Consider the following 21157-nt stretch of genomic DNA (forward strand, 5'->3'; position numbering starts at 1 on the left):
ACTTGGACTTTGCTCAGACTTAAGACTTTGTAAAACGAGACAGCGTTATACCACTGCTATAAATCTGTCTCGTTTTAACTGAAACTTAAGTCTAAGCAAAGTCAAAGTGCGCTCTATAGAAGTTCAATGAGTCAATGGCTCTTTGGTTGCGAAGTCCTACATTTTTGTAGTAGCGGGAAGGCGAGCGGGTTAGTGGGTTATAGCAAAATAAGGTTGTTCTTGTAAGTAGATAGCTACATTATGGGTAGGCCTGCACCTAATTATTTTGTCTTGACCAGACGTGCTCTCTCTGGGTATCACCAAATTCAATCTTTAGTTTAGATAATAATATGCTCTAAGGTTGAAATCTATACAGCGCACTTTGACATTGGTTTCAGTTAAAACGAGACAGATTTTTGCCAGCGGTAGAACGCTGTCTCGTTTTACAAAGTCTTAAGTCTGAGCAAACTCAAAGTGCGCTCTATAGATCTCAGCCTAAGTATCAAAAATTATTTAATAGACCGTTGTTTTAATATTTTCTGTCGCCTGGGCAATCATGAGACAATCAAAAAAATGATTTCCTAGGTTAGGCTCTTCTCAGACTGGGGCGCGTTTGGAACCATTGTAGCCATAGTTTTAAGTTACGTAATTAATTATCACCAGTATATCGTACAAAACCAATTCCGACCATCAAAAGAAGTACAATTGTAACTACTTTGAATAAATGATTTTGACTTTGACTTTGACTTAGGTTACTTTGTTCATAGGGATATATTATTATCTATTATCTGTTATGTGAAAATACCCTCTTAATTACAGACTGCTTGGCTGCAGCGCTGGGCGAGACCACACAACACAACATTACCACTTTGATTAAACACAGCTTTTTAACCGACTTCCAAAAAAGGAGGAGGTTCTCAATTCGTCGGGATCTTTTTTTTTTTTTTTTTTTTTTTTTATTTTTTTTTTATATTTTTTATGTATGTTCCCCGATTATTCAAAGACCCCTGGACCGATTTGGAAAATTTTTTTTTTGTTTGAAAGGGTATACTGTGCAGGTGGTCCCATATAAATTTGGTGAAGATCCGATGAATATCTTCGGAGATGGAGAACAGAACTCCTCAATGGATAAGAGCAAATTGCTCGCGATCACTGTAATAGCTTAGTAAACAGTAGGGTTTTAACTGGGCATAGCATATTATAGTACAGTGGGGCCACTAAAAATTGTGAAATAAAAAATTTTCAAAAGAAAAATAAAACCGACTTCAAAAACCAAAAACACTAAAAAGTAGAAAATAATTTTTGTTTAGCTACACATGTAATGTACCTAGGTATGAAGTCGGGCGAGCTTCACTCTTGGATTTCTAATTTTGTTTTAATATGCTCGCTCGACTTCATACCTAGGTACATTACATGTGTAGCTAAACAAAAATTATTTTCTACTTTTTAGTGTTTTTGGTTTTTGAAGTCGGTTTTATTTTTCTTTTGAAAATTTTTACCTATTGCCAACATCAATTTAGTATGGTAGTTACATTTCTTGTTCCTAGAAGCTACACCTACATGCCTACCTAGTACTTACATATTATATTCGTGATAATATACTTAGGTAGGTAGTAGGTACATGTTTTTGTAACGTGAGCTTTTAACGTTATTGTGAGCGGTATTCACAGGTAAATATGATTAATGAAGTCGTGACGTTTTGGTCAGTAGGTATACCTACATGCCTGACTAATTCAACTATCACGATTAATCTAAAGATAGCAGGCATTCAGGCATACCTATTCATTGAGAAGAGTATGTTAGTATAATGTAGCTATCAATCAGTGAATGAATTTGCAGAATCGGATCGTTAGTTCCGGAGATCACCCCTAAATACCAACTCACAAATTTTACCTCTTGTAAATATTAGTAAAGTACCTACCTAATAGTTAGGTATAGATTTAGTATTATTTAATTTTTAAACTGTTCCTGGAACTAGCCGTCTGCAGCGATGAAAATGTAATATCTCGACGATCATCAACACCACGGCGAGGATCATCCCGTAGATCAAAATCAGTAGTGCGGGGTAGAAATCTGTTATGGTGACGGAGTCGAATACACCGCCGTGTGCTATGCACGGCGGCTTCTTAGTGAATATCATCCGGTTGACGCGGTCGATTAGCCCGTGTTCATGATTTCTAGTTAACCTGGAAGTATTCTATAACTTTCAGACGGAAGATCTCCTGTATACCTAAGATGTAGGCATCGAAACAAGGCTCTGGTTAAATGTCTTCCAAAATAAATCAATAAGTTTGTGACGCCATTATTTCGCAGGAGACCCCAACCCGACACTTACTTCTAAGACACTTATACTTACTATCTTACTAACTTATTTAGACACATTATAGAATCTGCCAAGCATTTCGTCTAGAACTGGATGTAAAAATGTTGCCATACTTAGTTAGGTATATAGTTTCCCTAACTTGTAAATAACTACAAACTTGATATTGCTAATTTGAGTAAAACCAGAAGAGAGAAAATAATGGTGAATCCTTGATAACATATCTTCAACACTTTCGAATAGTGAGTGATTTACTTATAAGTAAGGTACCTACATAGGTACTATTTCAATGCATGGCGAAATTCAGGATGCAATTTTGCACCTGCACTAATGGGAGAGACGTATGAAATACCAAGACCAAGGTTTTTTTTAAATTCAGATACAAGTTAGCCCTTGACTGCAATCTCACTTGGTGGTAAGTGTTAATCCAGTCTAAGATGGAAGCGGGCTAACCTGGAAGGGGTATGGTAGGGGTAGTAGTAAAAAGAATTACCCGATCTTATATATTTCCTTGAACGGAGAGTTCTTCTTACAAGTCAACCAGGGTTTGTTCTCTTGTAAGTACTGGATCTCTTGGAGCCCACACTTCTCGTGCTCCAAGAAATATTTTTCAACGAATCTGTAGCCACTGGCACCGTACATGTTAAATGCAAAGGGTTCCTGCAAAATAATACCTAAGTAAATTAGAAGTTTACCTATTGGATTAGTCATTAATATCTTTTACGCCTCTCACGGTTAACCACTAGAGCTCCTTGACGACCTCCCAGGCACAGTGGTAGCGCTGTGATCTTAGAGGGAGGTCCCACGTTTGATTCGCGGCAGGAGTTTGGAATTTTACAATTTCTAAAATCTTTGGTCTGGTCTGGTGGGAGGATTCGGCCGTGGCTAGTTACGACCCTACTGGCAAAGCCGTTCTGCCAAGCGATTTAGCGTTCCGGTGCGATGCCGTGTAGAAACCAAAGGGCTATGGGTTCGCTCCATGGTCTATTCGTCAGTTCTGCGCAGTATTAACAGGGCTCTCTCCGTCACTCGTTTCATACAATCGTAGTTCCAATTTCATTTGAATATTAAACAACTTCAGTCCATGAAATTTTGCGGACTAATATCTGTGTCTGTGGTGTTTTAGATTTTCTAAAAATATGTAGTTTTAAAATTACAGGGGCTTAAAGATTTGTATGAAAAATTTTAAGACCGCGTAACTCTCAAACCGAATATTTTAACAGAAATCTGGAAAACCACAGACATAGATATTAGTTTCTAGAATATGTCTGCAAAATTTTATGGACTTTGGTTGCTTAATATTCAAATGAAATTGGAACTACGATTGTATGAAACGAGTGACGGAGAGAGCCCTCTTAACATTCATAGCAAACCAGTTGAGTATCTATGAGCTTAATGGTTAATTTACCTTTTGCATTTTCTTGACTCCGTCTTCTAAATTCATAAAATTTGGCTTAGAACCTTTGGGTGCTATTTTCTTTTCATAGATAGCTCTTCTTACTGGCTCAGTAGCTGTCTGAAAGTAAAGAGTTTACAGAGGTAGAGATGGCCTGTAAAGTGGCTTTAATTTCGACTCGGGTAGGAACAAGGGGACCAATCGTGATTTTTATCAAGCAAGTGGATAAGTATTCAATTCATACTCTAACTTGCCCAATGCCCGTCAAGCCAAGAAACCAGAAGGTGCCACGTTTGTTCATTCGTTTGACTGTTTGTAAATAAGGTTCTCATTTCAAACGTGCAATTCGGTTCGCTTCAAAAACTTACGGAAAAAAAGTGCCTGTTATATGCTGTATCCTCAACTCCCAGTTCCATTTTTGAGTTGAGTAGATCTGTCAACGTCTTGATCTCGTTGGAGGTGGACTGCAGCAAGGCGACGATGTTCGCAGAATACGACGTATACAGGAATACGAATAGCATCAGCACAAGGAACATTACTATGCGTCCTAGTGTTCCTGAATAATTTAAAATTCTTAAACACTAAGTTGGCACTAATCGTTACTATTTTTAACCCCCGACCCAAAAATAGGGGTGTTATAAGTTTGACGTGTGTATCTGTGTGTCTGTGTATCTGTGTATCTGTCTGTGGCATCGTAGCTCCTAAACTAATGAACCGATTTTAATTTAGTTTTTTTTTGTTTGAAAGGTGGCTTGATCGAGAGTGTTCTTAGCTATAATCCAAGAAAATCGGTTCAGCCGTTTGAAAGTTATCAGCTCTTTTCTAGTTACTGTAACCTTCATTTGTCGGGGGTGTTATAAATTTTTAATTTACACTTGTATTCCATTTACTTATCTGTGTAAAAAAAACCTAATCTGACTGACTTATCACTGCTTAGCTGTTTTACCTCCAGTTTAAAATTGAAACTTTGCATGCTTTATTTTGATTATTTTGTCTCAGTCTTCATCCAGGCTGCTCTTCGAACGGCTGAACCGATTTTGACGGAACTTTCATCGGTAGATAGACGACTTTTAAGCAAGGAATGAATTTGGGAGAAAAGTATGATGACTTATATACCTACTTAAGTACCTATTTAGTAGAATAGAATAATTATTATTTACCTTTAAATTCAGTGTAGGTTCCTTGTTGAGTGATCGCCCCGATAATCATCATTGCTATTTCACCAGTATTTGGTGTTAAACAAGTTTTGTCAAGCTGTAAAAGTTGATAAGTGACTACACAAGACAGACAAGTACCTAAAATACAGACAAGTAGTTAAAATGTTATAGGTACTTACGTTAATACGAGTAAAATTATTACACTGTATCACTGGTATATAATATTAGGCAGCTATATACTGACCTGTTTTTAACCCCCGACCAAAAAGAGGGATGTTATAAGTTTGACGTGTGTATCTGTCTGTGGCATCGTAGCTCCTAAACGAATGGACCGATTTTAATTTAGTTTTTTTTTTGTTTGAAAGATGGATTGATCGAGAATGTTCTTAGCTATAATTGAAGAAAATCAGTTCAGCCGTTTGAAAGTTATCAGCTCTTTTCTAGTTTTCTTATAAAGCTTTTTGTGTCGGAGGTTTTTAAATTTTAACTTGGTTATTAAAACTTATTAAGTACCTGTTCAACGGCCTAGTAAAAGGGCTATTTCAAAAAAAAAATTGAATTGTATGAAAATTATGATATCATTGGATATCATAATTACCAATTTTGTACTTGGTTTTGTTTACTTACGCTATCATTGTTGCCTAGTTTAATACTTTCCCATCGGGCATTCATATAAATAATGAACAGCATTAAAATGACCACTCCGAAGATGCAAAGCCAAACTTTTGGATTAAACGGCAAGACGAACAAATTATTCTGATAAGATAGGGATGGCTGCCGAAACACAAACATAACCATGGCATTAGATGGGCACGATAAGTACTCCAGAACTTTCAGTCTTGGTTTTGTAAAAAATATGACTGTGCCTGTAAAGAAAAATAAGTAGGAAAATTTGTACTGAACAGACAAACAAACAAACAGACCGACCAGAAAGCGAATTAATAAAAAGTTTAAAGTTAAACCCGACTGCGATCGCTGATTCATTTGACATCCCATTCGATGCAATAAAAAATTTGGAGACCTCCACTTTTTTTTATGTAACATCCGGTCCGTTAGGTAAATTTTTTTCGAATCAAATATAGGCACTGCGGTGGAACACACAGAATTTGGATACAAACGTACGTATGTGTATATATATGTACCTACAAACATACATAGACTGCTAAAATCATAACCCTTCCTTTTGGCTTTGTTCCAGTAGGCTAAAAATTAAGTGGATATCGTGGATATTTACTAAATTTATTACCTAATGGATTTTGCATTAATAGTACAAAATTCGTACTTCCTAGTTATTTATGTATTTTATTCGATACGGCAGTTACAATAGTAAAATGGACAATTATAAAAAATAATTGGGTCTGCTAATAACTTATTTCTGCATAGGCTATATAATGCGGAAAAGTATCAGAATAAAAACTAGTCAAGTAGATACGTCTAGGTATAAAGTAGGGTTCCGTAGATGTTCATAATTATGTCTTATCCTAAACTAAAAATAAGAATAAAATTATTAGAAACAAAGGACATTTGTTTCGTAAACAATAGTTTTTTCCAAAACTGAAAAAAGAATCCTCTAATAAGTACTTATTCAACGAGGAAGATACCATTATTTTCGCTTTTCTACAGATTTCTATAGCAAAACTTCAACTTTATCACAGACGGACATACAGACTGGATGAAACTATAAGGATTCCCTTAGGAACCTTTTTAACACGGAACCCTTCTAGTTTCAGCACTAGCAATTATTTTATTATTGCTAGTGCTGAAACCTTTGTTTTAGCTAATTATTATTGTGGTTATAAATTCTGCTAGTTAGATCGTTTTAGTTTTCCTGTGGGTAGCTATAGGTAATATTTCCATTAACTTCTATCAATTCTAAATATAGGTATTTCAGATTATTCACTTTGTAAACTTCAGGATTTAAAATAAAGTTCTCCCGACTCTCTTTACTTCTCTTTATACATATACCTACTAAGTATATTTTAGTAGGAAGGCTTCAGTGGAATTTTTGAAAATCGCTGAGAGGGCAGAATTCCCAAAAATTCTTTACCTCATATTTTACCAAAAGCCCAAATAGCTACTCATTTTCATAGATAGGTATAACTTTAAAAAAATTACGGACATTGACACAAACTTTTATCTTCGGTTAGGGACGGAGTTTCCTTAAAACACTTACTTGGGTGCATGACAGTAGGTAGTTTACTGAAATGAGCAGCCTGCGCAGTAATAGTCTGTTTGCAACTGGAACCACGCGCGTAGGTTTTCCAGATATCTGAAAAACTGAATAACTTGGCACGTACCAGCTAATTCTGCATCTCCTTTGAGCAAGTCTCCAATCATGCCATTATAAGTACCGTTCACGGCATAACCCCAAGTTTCGGTGAACACTAGAACCCGTGTAGCATTCATAAAGTCAAACAGTGGATTCACTTGTCGGATGCTGGATTTTGATACAAAGTCCACGTGAAGTACGTTCAACCTGTATTAAATAAACTGTTGATTTTATGGCATCCTAGCCGATGCCCGTGACTTCGCCCGCGTGGATTTAGGTTTTTGAAATCCCGTGGGAACTCTTTGATTTTCCGGGATAAAATGTGGCCTATGTGCTAATCCAGGATATTATCTATCTCCATTCCAAATTTCAGCCAAATCCGTCTAGTAGTTTTTGCGTGAAGGAGTAACAAATATACACGCACACACACACACAAACTTTCGCCTTTATAATATTAGTGTGACTATTTGTGTTATGTACATAATAGGTAATTTAGAAAAGAAGACTATGAACTTTTACAATTCAAATATAAGTAAATTTTACAAATAATAATAATAAATAATATTATCAGATTGATATAGCGCAATTACTGGACGGTCATTGCCTATACTTCCGTTCCCACGTGGATGAAGTCAATAGCAAATATTTACTTAACTACCTAGAAACACCTTATCTTTGATGTTGTGTAAGTAGTGTTTAAGCTAGTGAAACCAAGCGTAATAGGTAATTATTTTAATGAATTATTTTATCAAGGTGAATTTGCTTACGGGGAAGATATCTCTTGGCATATCAATCCTTGGTTCAAATTATGAATTCAGATTTTCTATTTAAAAACCCGCCAAGTACGAGTCAGACTCGCGCACCGAGGGTTCCGCACTTGGGTATTTTTTCCGTCATTTTGGACGATAAATCAAAAACTATCATGCATAGAAATAAATAGAAATCGGCTTTAGAATGTACAAGCAAAGCTCCATCATAATATGATACCCCACTTGGTATAGTTATCTTACTTTGAAAATATTATAAACAGTAAACTCATTTTAATTTTTTTTAATGATGTAACCACAAATTCACGGTTATCAGATTTATTCCTTTACTTGTGCTATAAGACCTACCTACCTGCCAATTTTATGATTCTGGCTCAACGGGATGTATACCCTATAGGTTTTCTTGACAGACACGACGGACGGACGGACAGACAGACAGACAGACAACAAAGTGATCCATCCTATAAGGGTTCCGTTTTTCCTTTTGAGGTACGGAACCCTAAAAATGATTAAATAGGTAAATAGGTACGGTAACGTTGCCTACGGCTTCTAGTTCATTCGATACTTACTGAAATTTCCTACTCTATTAGTCGAAATAGTAGGCACTTAAAGATCCCAGTGCTACCAGACGGTACCTACTTATTTTCTAAGATACGAAATGCGTGTGATACAGTAGTGTTAGCGAATACGTTTAACGTACGCATATTAATTGCTTGCTATTAATTTCCAAAGGTACGTAAAAATGTTGTTCACTTTTCTTAAAGTCTAAGTGAAGATTGGTATGTTATGTTATGTATATTGAGACTATAAGTAAGATTATATACCTATGTTATTTTTTTGCGAGCTTCAAAGCGTCTGGCGGAAATTACCGTCGACGGAAAGTGTGTTGAACACTAATATTATTATTAACAATCTTCCGTAAAACAGATAAAAAAGTGAGTAATGTTTTACACAGGTACGTTTAGCAGCTGATACCTATAAATTGGCCCATGGCACAAGTTAGAAGATTATGCGCAAGTTAGTAATTAATATTACACACTAACACTTCTCTATTCCACACATTTTGTGTCTCAGAAAATAATTAAGGCCTGGTAGTTCTGGGATCTTGTTCTATAAGTTTTTGGCAAACCTGGTACTTTTACATCATTTAACTGGCACTTTATGTATTTATCTTTTATATATCGGCCAGTGTAATATGCAATAACTATTTCGCTATTTATTATAATATGATTAGGTATACTGTTTTATTATAAACTTGCCTGAGTATAGATAGATGAGTAAATCCAGGTAGATGGGTAAATCCTGGGCTTCGACAAAACCATTAGGGAAGTTGCGAAAAAAACAACTGTATGGTTAGCAGGAAAGTATAGTTTCAGATGTGCTAAATTAATATCAGGCGCCTTACTTTTAAACTTTACATGCTTGTAGGCTGTAAATATTACTGCATAAGTGTTATATGGACATTTTGGGGTTGAGGGTATGATAAAAGGTCTATTGTGATTTTGCATTGTAAATCTACATCTTCTAAGGATGCTACAGTGTTGGAGTGAAACATGTGTTTTGGAGAGTTTCCGTGATATTACGATGGTGGTGCATATTGGTTGCTTGTCCTGCATGTAGGTATAATAGCAGTATCGGGAGAATGGGTGGTTGCACTATACAGATTTACATATATTGTTCCTTGCGTAGGTACTTACTTGAGATTAAATGTCAAGGCATCTTTTTGTGTATCTTCTGAGGTTACAACCACAGATATACCTATGGGCATCCCTTCTAAATTTTTTCGTCTGATAGTTATTGGAGTGCCCATATTTTTCGATATATTTAATCCAGTAGACATCCATGTACCAAAGCTTTCTAATTTCCAGTCATACGATTTGGGTTTTAATTTGTAAACTACAAAAAGTAGATAAGTTATAGAATAGAAGTAGGCTTAGAAGTTCTTTGTGTATATAGAAACCTATACTTTCACATCACTTCCTTATGTTTAGAATTAATTTAAGGTATGTATATAGGTAGTGAAGCTTGAACATAAAATTTATATTAAACGATTTATGAATAAAACTTTTTATAATAGATATTAGGCACTTTCAATAGTTTGTAAATGCAGGAAGTGTTATGGCATGATAATACTAAAACCGTAAAAAAATATATTATTAGGTAGGTAGGTAGATTATTATGATTTTATTTTTTACCTACTTAAATAATACCAATATTTTTCAATCGTGATTCAAATATTTTTATATTGGAAATCTTTGAAAATGTGTAGGCAAAGTATAATTTGGCGATATAAAAACCGCCCTAAGTTGTACTTAACTAAGAAACGAATTTTTTATCCCTAAATTAACGACTATGTATAATTTATTAAAAAAACCACATTGCTTTATACTTATATGCTTTGTTCACGTCAATTTGAGAAAAAATGTCTATGAGCCACGTTTAACTACTTGTACCTTTCTTTAAATATTTAGTAAAAGCCGTAAAGTTCACACTTTGAACCTATAAGCACCACGAAGCATAATTCAGTTGTCATGACTTTACTTAAACAAATATTGTTAATGTATTTGCATATTTACATTCGAGCACTTAGCCAAGTCGATGATAGGTACCTACCCAAATTCATGACAAAATGGCTGCCTTCCTTTTGAGCTAAAATAACTTCGGAATCAAGTAAAATATTGAGATCATCCAAATCAGTTGGAATGTTATTCTTGCCGGGATTTTTATCAATACATAACCAACGGTACGGCTTGCGAAACTTTCTTGTAGCATTTGCCTGGATACAGAACAGCATCAAATTACTTAATAAAATAAAAAATATAATTAGGTACTTAAGCTTAATAATAAATAAATAAAATTGTAGTACCCATTAATATCTTAAAAACTTGCTAAGTTTGGTCTGTTTTATTTGATTCACGCATTTTTTATTTAAGAAAACATGCTTATTTTAAGCTTGTTATATTTTCGTAAGTATTTTTTTACAACACAGTGTCCACCTGACGAGACAGATTTTTTTTTACAAGAAAGAGGTATTCTTGATTCACTTGGTCAGTGGTATTTGTTGGTTAATACTAGCTACTAATTTTACTGTACGTCCTAATTCCATGAGTTTAGATTACCTTATTTATAAAACTCTTCGTGGTGGAACAATTCAAATCGGCTATGATCATCAAATCTTTTGTTTCAGCTGCATTCTCTAAGTTTTCAATATTTTGAACGAATTGAATACTTTTCGGTGATCGCACATCAGCCAATTTAGTAACGAGCTCCATCTTCTTTGCTTCAAAAAGTAAAATATTGCTTAAATTAATATTCTATTTACTACTATAGTTGAAATGGTAACATACCTACGATTTTGTATCGTTTTTGTTAGACGTCTGCTATGACAAGATAAGAATTAGGTAGCAACATTATCATGAAATTGAGTGCATAACAAAAATAGCGTAGGTGCGAGTATAACTAAGTAAGAGTAAATATTTGTTTCTCAGAAAATAAGTAGGTAGGTAACGTCTGGCGGTCCTGGGTTCTTGAACCATTTACTTCTAGGGTTTAATATGAATCTTTTAATAGAGAAAAATCGGAAATCTTACGTGCTTTCCAACAATCAAAAACAAGAACATTAGTTGGTCGATCGTACGAATTTACAACATCATTTATCATTTGGACTTCATAATCAAAATCCTGAGCATTTACTCGTACAAATCCGGTAGCCGCTACAAAAATTATAAAGATGTCCATCGTCATTTTAAAAATTGAAGAAATATGTACCTTCATTTAGTTTTTTAACATAGTGGCATGTTTGCAAGAGCAATGGATATTTAAACCCCTATCTGTTTTATCGATTCATAGGCTTTTACACGGTAAATGCTAGTTTTAACCTATTCATTTGCTAATCATACAGGCGGTCTTTGTGTTTACGCGATTCTTGCTAATCGTATGGTTTTAGTGGTAGACAAGAGAATACGTGTAATCAACAGTCTACTTAATTACTAGACTTTAAAGTGAGAAACTCGTTGCGAAACTAACTTCTTTTAATTTTAAGTTTATTTATTTAAGTACTTATTTTATCATACAATTTAAAACTATCATTACAGGCTAACCTAATTCGAGGTAAAAAAGGGTAAAATAAAGAAACGAAAAACTTTGAAGCAATTGTATAATTTTAGATTCGCACGAGAGCTTTTTTAATGTCCGTTCAAAAAGCGTTCATATAGAACAAATGCATTCCCAAGTATCTGTTCACACGTCAACGCTTTTTTAACGCGCACTTTGTATTGTCAGCGCAACGCCGGGTTTTAACGCAACGCTATTTTAACGCTCGTGCGAATAAGGACCTACTTAACATTATTTTCTTTTTGATTTACTTATTAGCTCTACTTTATGATTTTTATGTTTTCTTTGTCAAAAAATTAATATTTTTTTGAGTTTTTAGACCATAAACTAAACAGTAGAGTATCTACAGCTACTACCGACAAAAAATTTCACTTAGATATGACTGAAAAGTGCTGAAAATTAAATAAGAGTATGACGACGCATTGCTCCTCGATTTAGCATCATATCTTCTATTTGATATCGTCTATAGTGTATTATTTCTAACAAAGCTATAATCAAAGCTATTAAGGCTCCATAGGATAGCACCAAGAAAGCTGGATAGCAGTCGACCATGCTCACGGAAACGAAATTAGCCTGTCTCCCTGAGCATTTAGGTCGTTTTTCGTAAAGCAGATGATTTTCCCGTTGCTGTAACCCATGTTCTTGCAGACGTTTTGTCCTGTGAACAATTTACATACAAATCTAAATGGTATAAAAAGACATACATAGGACTCACTGATTTATTCTTCACCACCAATTACACCCGACTCAAACTTTTGGACCTAGAAAGCTGAAATTTTGCATACAGGTTCTTTCTATAATGTAGACTAGGAATAAGCCCCGATTTTTCGAAATTCCCACAGGACAGGGAATCGGTTAAACTGTTGGGCCGTGAAAAACTAGCAGATGGACAGACAGACAGACACAATTACGCATTTATAATATTAGTATGGATATGGATAGTATGGATATGGCTAGCGGCAGTTTGTCAGGTCGGTTATACAGTGTGCTAGACTTACCCAATTTTAAACATTTCCATAAAGGGCGTGTTTTTCCTTACAGCGAGCCATGGGTCGATAACACGCAAATATTGTATCTCTTTAAGGCCACACTTTTCCCCTTCTTCAAAATATTTTCCTACAAACTTGTACCCCACGCCAGTTTCCATGTGAAAAGCGAAAAGTCCCTGAACAAAATAAATGACGCAAATTAACTATTGCTATTGAGGCAGCGGGAAGAGGGTGGAAGTGGGTTTGCGGCGGATCTTGTGTCCAGCTGCAGTTGACGGAAGCAGGCTGATTGATTGAAATATCTTTTTTTTAAACTATAGGATATACAATATACATAGAATGATCAAAATCGCAAAAGTAATGGCATTTGAATATAACCGAAAATATACCCATTACCAGATTAAAATTTTCTTAGGCGTTCAATTTAAAGAAATCCTAAGTCACCTCTGGGATAAAGTATAGCTAATAACTAGGTACTTAGAAGATTATCTCATTATCATCAGCATCATTATCAACCGATAGACGTCCACTGCTGAACAGGTCTCTTGCAGGGCCTTCCTTCCACACGCCACTAATTAATTAATTAAATTATAATTAATTAATTAGTTATAGTTTTTTAAAGAAAAGGTTTTTTGTCAACTCTAATTCTTAGTAGGTACTTAAGTTTACGCTTAAAATAAATAACTTATACTTTAGCCAAGCCGAGGGGTAGGTAAATGTGGTCTTGCAATACCGGATAAATAAATAACTAAAATAATATTATGTCTAATTCAGATTGCATAGAGAACAAAATTACATAATTATGTAGGTATCCTTTCAAATCTAAAAACTAGGTCATATTAATAAGTACTAAGGTAGTTACTTGAGGAAAACCGTTATAATACATTCCTCTTACATTAAATCATAATTTACAAAACAAGTTTTTGGGAATGGCCAACTGGCAGTTTGTACAGGTTAACACCTACTTGCTTTGTCAAATTATCTATGGTATGGTACTTCACTGGACAGGAAAATCATAAGTTACAAATATACAAGCCTACATTTATGCTGATTGCGCCAAATAGTTAATAATGGGTAGGTATCAGGAGGTGGTCCTTGCCGTCACCATCGTCATGCACTGTTTAGCGTCTTCAAAATGTAGGGACTTGTTTCGATTCAACAATAGGAATGACAACTTTCATATGCACTGCGGTGTTGCGCCGCCAGGATGCAGCGGCTCCCTCCGACTCGTTTGACGTCGTTACTTGTTTTCCACCTAATGGGGGGGTCTGCCAGCGTTGTGTTTTCCACAAGATCGCCATCTCAGCACCTTGTGATCCCAATATAGGTTCTTAGAACTATGCCCCGCCTATCTGCTTCTCAGGCCGATAAGCTGTGTCGGGTATTCTGACTCTTCTACATATCTTCTCCTTTCTATTTGATCACGTAGAGCAAAACGACATCGAAAAAGAACATGTTGAAGTAGAGTGAAAAAAGGTATAAAAAAGTTTTACCTATTCTCTTCAATCGAGCTTCAATATAAAATGTTCGTGATATAAATACCTAGCTATCAATCAATGCGTATCATAGATTGATCGATAGTTATCTAGATAAAATTGATAACATCGTCGGACATAATATACCTAGTATTGAGTAAAAAATGCTTTTTTTATAGTAAACCTTTTTAATTTCCTGGACTCCTCTTTCCATACTCATGAACCGTGGTGTCGTACCAGGAGGAGCCACTTTGGTTTCATAAATAGCTCGTCGCACTGGTTCCGTTTCTGTCTGAAACCAAATATTTATTCTCACAAGATGAAGTTGAAAACTAAAACCCGACTGCGATCGTCTTAATAAACGCTGAAATATTATAGTAAAATAGTTTTTCTGTCTCTTGGTATATTTTAATGTTTTAATACATTTATATTTATGAACTCAGATTTTTCTCCTCTTTCATTTGACACCCCACTCGATAATATAGCAAAAAAAAAACTTTAGAGACCCCCACTTTTTTTGGTGTAACGTTAGGTCAATTTTTTTCATATTAAATATAGCTTATGTCACCCGGACCTTTACGACGAATCGATTGACACCTCATTCATCAAAATCGGTCCAGTAGTTTAGGCGCTACGGTGGAACACACAAAATCTGGATACAAACATACACATATACACACACACATACATACATAGACTGCTAAAATCATAACCCTTCCTTTTGGCATTGCCGTAGTCGGGTAAAAACAACGGGAAAATGTGACATAGGTAGGTCCAGGACCCTTGCTAGTAAAATAAATGAAAAGTTAAAGATTTACCGAAAAATAATATCTATTGTACACAGTATCGTGTACTCCAAACTTGATCCTGGAGTGCAACAAGTCGTCTAGTGTTCGGATTTGAGACGAGCTTGACTGTAGAAGAGCTACTATATTGGCAGCGTATGACGTGTATAAAAATGTTACCGTCACGAACAGAAAGATTAGCACCATGCGTCCTAAGGACCCTGGATAGTAAGAAAGATAAATTGTTAAAAATGGTTTTTTTTTTTAATGAAAATATTACAATAAAACTTAGAGCTAGCCTTATCTAATTACTATACAAATCATGCCCGCGTGGAATGGTGCCAAGAATATTGGCCGCATTTCCGCGTCGGACAGCCAGGCTGATCCGTTGCGCAAAAAATGAGCCAGCCCTTCTGTCACCCGGATATTATAATATTCTAATATTATAATATTTCACTAAAATCTTATTACAACAACAAATCTTGTTTGAGAATGAAGCCCGAAGCTGATTTTAACTTCGGCCCCCATTTCGGTAAAGTTAAAGTTTCAGAAGTAAGACATGCATTTTTTGTTTTAGTAGGTATACCTTTAAGTTCAACAGTGCTCCCTTGTTGACATGCTGTTCCGAACACAAACAACCCCACATCAATTACGTTAGGTCTCAAAATGCCAGCATCTTCTATACGCTGCAAAGATGATAAATTACTTTGTTTAAATATTGAGGTATTTAATAATATTTCTACCAAAATATGAACAAAAGAACATCTTCGATAAAATATACTAAATAAAAGCAATGCGACTACATAAAATTTAGTAAATATTATATACAGTATGGCACATTATTGTATATTGAATAGGTACTTGGAAAGAGCAACCGCCGAGTTTCTTGCTGGTTCTTCTCGGTAGGAATGGCATTCCGAACCAGTGGTAGATTATTTTGACGGTTCAAAAGCACTTGTAAAAATTTAATTGAATAAAAATACTTTGAATTTTGAATTATCCATAAAATACATTCAAGCAGAACATAACGAACATTACGAGCTGGTAAACAAAAAAATCTTACCGAATTACAACGCCTTGTACGTCTCCATTCCCAAAAAGCAACGATACAGAGTACCAAATAAATCAATAGTAACAGAACACCAGAACCGACCCATAAGGACACTTTGAAAGACAATAAGAATAAATTGTTTTCATATGAAAGTTTTGGTTGTTGAAATACGAATTTAGAGCGAGTAGGTGTCGGACTTGAAATGTATTCCACTACGGATAACCGTTCAAAGGTAAGAAACATTGGTGATCCTGAAATAGTAACGCGCAACTTCGTTAATAATTTACAAGACTACTTATGTATTTTTAGAAGCATCAATGTAAGTGTTAAGCAATTAAATATCACTTGCTTTAACGGTGAAGGAAAACATCGTGAGGAAACCTGCATGCCTGAGAGTTCTCCATGTTCAAAGGTGTGGGTCAAAAAAGGGCCAGCGTGGCAGACTATGGCCTAAACTCGTCTCATTCTGAGAGGAGACAAATACTCAGTAGTGGGGCGGAAATGGGTTGATCAATGTAAGAAAGTAGACCTCCAGAAATACAATATAGGTTTTTTTTGAATGCCGCAATTGAAACAGCGATTTTATTGTCTCAATCAACAGACCACATCTGCCTATATCTGGACATAGGTGTCTTGTTAGGCACAGATTCAGAACATAATTATAATATGTCTTCGTCCGGACCTTTAACCTAAGGCTCCGGATATTTAATTGCTAAAACCGCACCTAATTCTGACAAGGTTGAAGTTCCGGGATCGAATCACCGAACCACTGACCTCTGAATATAGAAATGCAGAGTGTTTAATGCAGTAATATTTCATTATTTACCTCCGATCTCGACTTCTTCTCTTACCAAGTAGCCAGTCATGCCATTCCAGGAGTTATTGCGACGGTAGCCCCAGGTCTCTGTGTAGAGATACTTTCTACCAGCGTTCAGGAAATCCAGCAGCTGATTCGTAGTTGGGAAGTTTACCTTTGTTATTGTGTCTATGTGATCATTCCTATTTAAAACTCTTATTCATTAATATTAATAATAATTAAATGAGACGTTGAATATTTATTTTATTAAAACAATGAACCTAAAACTAAAAACCTTAAAACTATAATATAAATTGAAGTCCTCTACTTTAATTTTGTCTACAGGATTTTCGGTGATTGTTCAGTTTTAATTATTCCATTTGTAATAAATAAAATGCCAAATAAATAGAATAATCACAAAAATAATCTGGGTATTACAAAAAATAAAAACAGTAGGGAAATATACACGACACTCGTACCTGCACCTATTTGACATGAGTAAAATAGAATATGAATTTCATTCGTGTCCTATTCCACTTGAGACTTTCGGTCAAATAAGCGCCAGCTCTTGCTATCTAGTTAGTTGGTACCCTAGCCTTGACGCGTGCGATGTGGATAAATTTTCACACGGTATTTATAAAAAGATTCATGTCTATTGACCATGAGACCAGAGTCTGAAGGCAAGGATCGCTAAAATAGCTAAGTAGGTAGGTACTAGTTTGAATAAAAATTCTTACACTTCATCAGTCAAATGATTAATACTATCGTTATCGGTTAAAACGTAACAAATCTTGATTTCATAGCTTTCCAAATTAATTCTTCGAAGAGCGGTAATTTTCGACAAGTTTTTTGATTTTTGGAAACCATGGCTTTTGCTCCAGACGCCGAAAAGCTCTTTTTTCAAAGACCTTTCTGGTCCGATTTTGTAAACTGTAAGTAATAAATAATAATTAAACTTTGAAAAACATAACTTTATACACATTACATAATTATACTATCTACTTACTAAACAAACTTACCATAATACAATTCGTAGGATAAATTATTCAACTGTTGTAGGATAAGAACTTGTGAATCAACTAAAAAATCAACATTTTTCAGTACATTTTTTTCAGAATCGATTGCATTAAGACCAATCAGTATCCAACGAAAAGGAGCTGCAAACATTTTTTCTTCACTGTACTGTAATTTGGTTTTGAAAAAATTCAATATCTACTTATAAGGTGTTTAATAAAAATAGGTAATAGACTACAGGCCCATGTTTAAAAATGGGTGGGTCATATGAACCACCAGGTGACGTATACAGGACGATATAAGAGCATAAAATAATAAGTTTCAGCACTATGCCGTCACTTGTAAGCTGTCCAACAGAGTGCTGGTGAGAATTGAAAAGTGCAGGTAGAGTGAGTACATTTTGGTCATATATTTTTGTACGGCATTTTTACCATCGATAGATCCATGAAAAATAATAAGAAAGCGCGCAGTGCCGTAAAAAAATGGTGCGCCACAAAGTCAGTAAATGTTTTGATTTTCTGACAATTTCCGGGGTAAATTTGGTCATTTAATTCTGTACGGCACTAGTTTCATACTGTTTCAATACAGCCTCTAATCCATTATTCCGCAACGCCGTACAAAAATCATGCGACAAGGGGAAAAAATTGAGGGTAGCAACCCCCTCTCTTTCCGTGGTCCGGGGGGTGATTTGAAACAACATAAAATTAATTTATTTTGAAAGTGTTTTATGCATAGATAATATTTTTTTACATGCCGTACATTTTCGTTGGTCCAAAGGTTTGTAGGGGATGTGGATATTATATACACACCCGTTCACTTCAGTTAGACGGCATAGTGATTTTATCATATTATCAATTGTTCTCTTCAAAAATATGTTAATGCCGTACAGTATCAGATGGCCATAAAGTACTACCCTTAAAATGGTAGCGTCATTTTCATCAGCCTAAAAGATATGGTCTGCATTAAAATGTACGGCATAATTTTTTCCTAATTTATTTATCTTAATACTATTTAAAACAAGGGAAAAGCGTAGAAAATTGCTATATTTTATTAATCTATGAATATTTAAACTTTTGCAATAATTTGAAAAATTTCAGTTTTTGTATTTATCTATAATTTTTTTTAGAACAGTTTCTTTTGAACGGCAATACTATATAACAATAGTATTTTACACTATCATGTTAAAAAAAAAGTTGCCGTACAGAGTCAAATGATTTTACAGCTTTAAAAATTAAGTATACCATGAAATTAAGATAATTATTGATACACATTCAAATGAACACTAATTTTTTTACGGCATTATTTTTAATAGTACTTTTGAGTGCTAGATAATGTTTTGGAACCAAAGCCGTACTTTCTCAAATCACCCCCCGGACCACGGAAAGAGAGGGGGTTGCTACCCTCAATTTTTTCCCCTTGTCGCATGATTTTTGTACGGCGTTGCGGAATAATGGATTAGAGGTTGTATTGAAACAGTATGAAACTAGTGCCGTACAGAATTAAATGACCAAACTTACCCCGGAAATTGTCAGAAAATCAAAACATTTACTGACTTTGTGGCGCACCATTTTTTTACGGCACTGCGCGCTTTCTTATTATTTTTCATGGATCTATCGATGGTAAAAATGCCGTACAAAAATATATGACCAAAATGTACTCACTCTACCTGCACTTTTCAATTCTCACCAGCACTCTGTTGGACAGCTTACAAGTGACGGCATAGTGCTGAAACTTATTATTTTATGCTCTTATATCGTCCTGTATACGTCACCTGGTGGTTCATATGACCCACCCATTTTTAAACATGGGCCTGTAGTCTATAAGTACCTAATTAAAATTGAAAATAATTAATTTGAAATAAATACCATTTGCAATGAATTTAAAGCATCAGGACAGCTAAGGTCAGCTAAAAACATGAGGTGCTGTTTATCATTTAAATTTTGGGGCATATCGCCTGGATCTACAAACTCTACTACATTTTGTTGAGACACATTTTTTCCTGCCAAGACCGAATACAGTTGCACTTTTTCGTCTGCGAAGAAAAATAATAAAGTAGAATCGATGTCTAATGTGATTGATTTACTATCCATTCCCTATCATGTTTCTTACAGGATGACCAGCAAGTTACAGCTACAATAACAGACGACAGTTTTTCTAAAGATCTTATAATTTCTGCGGCCAAGTTTGCTTCTATGGCAATCTCTGAAGAGACGACACGTAAAAATAAGAAAAAAGCAACAAGACCTGCTTTCTCCATTGCGAGAACTGGATTCAGGTTAACGAGAAAATGAAATTCAAAATTGGCAAAGTAACAAGACTATAAATCATCTTTTATTCGTGAAAATAAGTTTGAACAGCAAATTGGCCAATTTTCGGAAGCCATTCTTTTGAAGGTTTCAATGACAGGTACTACATTATGTATCAGCGTCGATCACGTTCGATTCGATTTGCAATTTTCTGTCTTTTTTATTAGCAATAAAAATGTAAAATGTTCTCAAGCAATGTTTTGAGAATAATATTGAAGCAAGAGATGATGGAAGAAATAGGATGTAACAAGACTGATAGTTAAAGTAACAATCTTTATCTAATTTATTATCTTAAGTACGTACCTAAGTGTGTAATCTGTACCTACTGTACTGTACAGTTAGTTAAAGATTCTAAATCAATACTTGTTAATGACTTATCAATATTTATGATTCGGAAAAATTCCACTAGGTTAAGGCTATCCTTGCCAACGATCCCCCGTCGATTTCCTACGTATGATATTATTGTTCTTATCTCTATCTGCCCTGGTTCGTGCATTCTCGGTTCCTAGATCGGTACATTTGTGATAACCAAATTTCAAATTGCTGTGATTGGCTGAATTTACCATGTTCTTGCTGCGACAGTGAGTTTGAGCCACTAGCGGAACAATGTTAGCCGGTCAGAAATGATTGCAATTAGTCAACCTGTTTGACGTCCGTGTTCTGTTTTCGATTACAAAAAAGAAAAAATTGTTGTTGCAATCATCAATTTTAGCAAATAGTGAAAGAGAGTCGGCCAATCA

General features: G+C 35.0%; 2 protein-coding genes across 2 annotated transcripts in view; one reads left to right on the top strand and one right to left on the bottom strand.

Moving 5' to 3' along the window:
• LOC123871747 (26S proteasome non-ATPase regulatory subunit 12) overlaps positions 1 to 3481 on the top strand; it is a 38553-nt gene extending 35072 nt beyond the window's left edge. Inside the window, exon 13 of the transcript XR_006797333.1 lies at positions 3469 to 3481. The gene's annotated coding sequence lies outside the window, so the exon portion shown is untranslated. The remainder of the gene's footprint in view (positions 1 to 3468) is intronic.
• On the bottom strand, positions 1790 to 20608 carry LOC123872073. The gene is made up of 21 exons (XM_045916204.1): positions 20221 to 20608; positions 19977 to 20143; positions 18117 to 18279; positions 17835 to 18027; positions 17128 to 17300; positions 16314 to 16552; positions 15837 to 15936; positions 15284 to 15471; positions 14650 to 14757; positions 13000 to 13166; positions 12412 to 12659; positions 11008 to 11168; positions 10502 to 10664; positions 9586 to 9784; positions 7150 to 7328; positions 5480 to 5718; positions 4856 to 4949; positions 4064 to 4251; positions 3708 to 3815; positions 2793 to 2959; positions 1790 to 2165 (listed from the first exon to the last, which is right to left on the bottom strand). The coding sequence occupies exons 1-21, from the start codon at positions 20366 to 20368 to the stop codon at positions 1937 to 1939; spliced, it is 3621 nt and encodes a 1206-aa protein (XP_045772160.1). The 5' UTR covers positions 20369 to 20608; the 3' UTR covers positions 1790 to 1936.
• Positions 20609 to 21157: the final 549 nt, after the last annotated feature.

The sequence above is a fragment of the Maniola jurtina genome, chromosome 14, assembly GCF_905333055.1.
Source record: "Maniola jurtina chromosome 14, ilManJurt1.1, whole genome shotgun sequence".
In the NCBI taxonomy this organism is placed as follows: Eukaryota; Metazoa; Arthropoda; class Insecta; order Lepidoptera; family Nymphalidae; genus Maniola; species Maniola jurtina.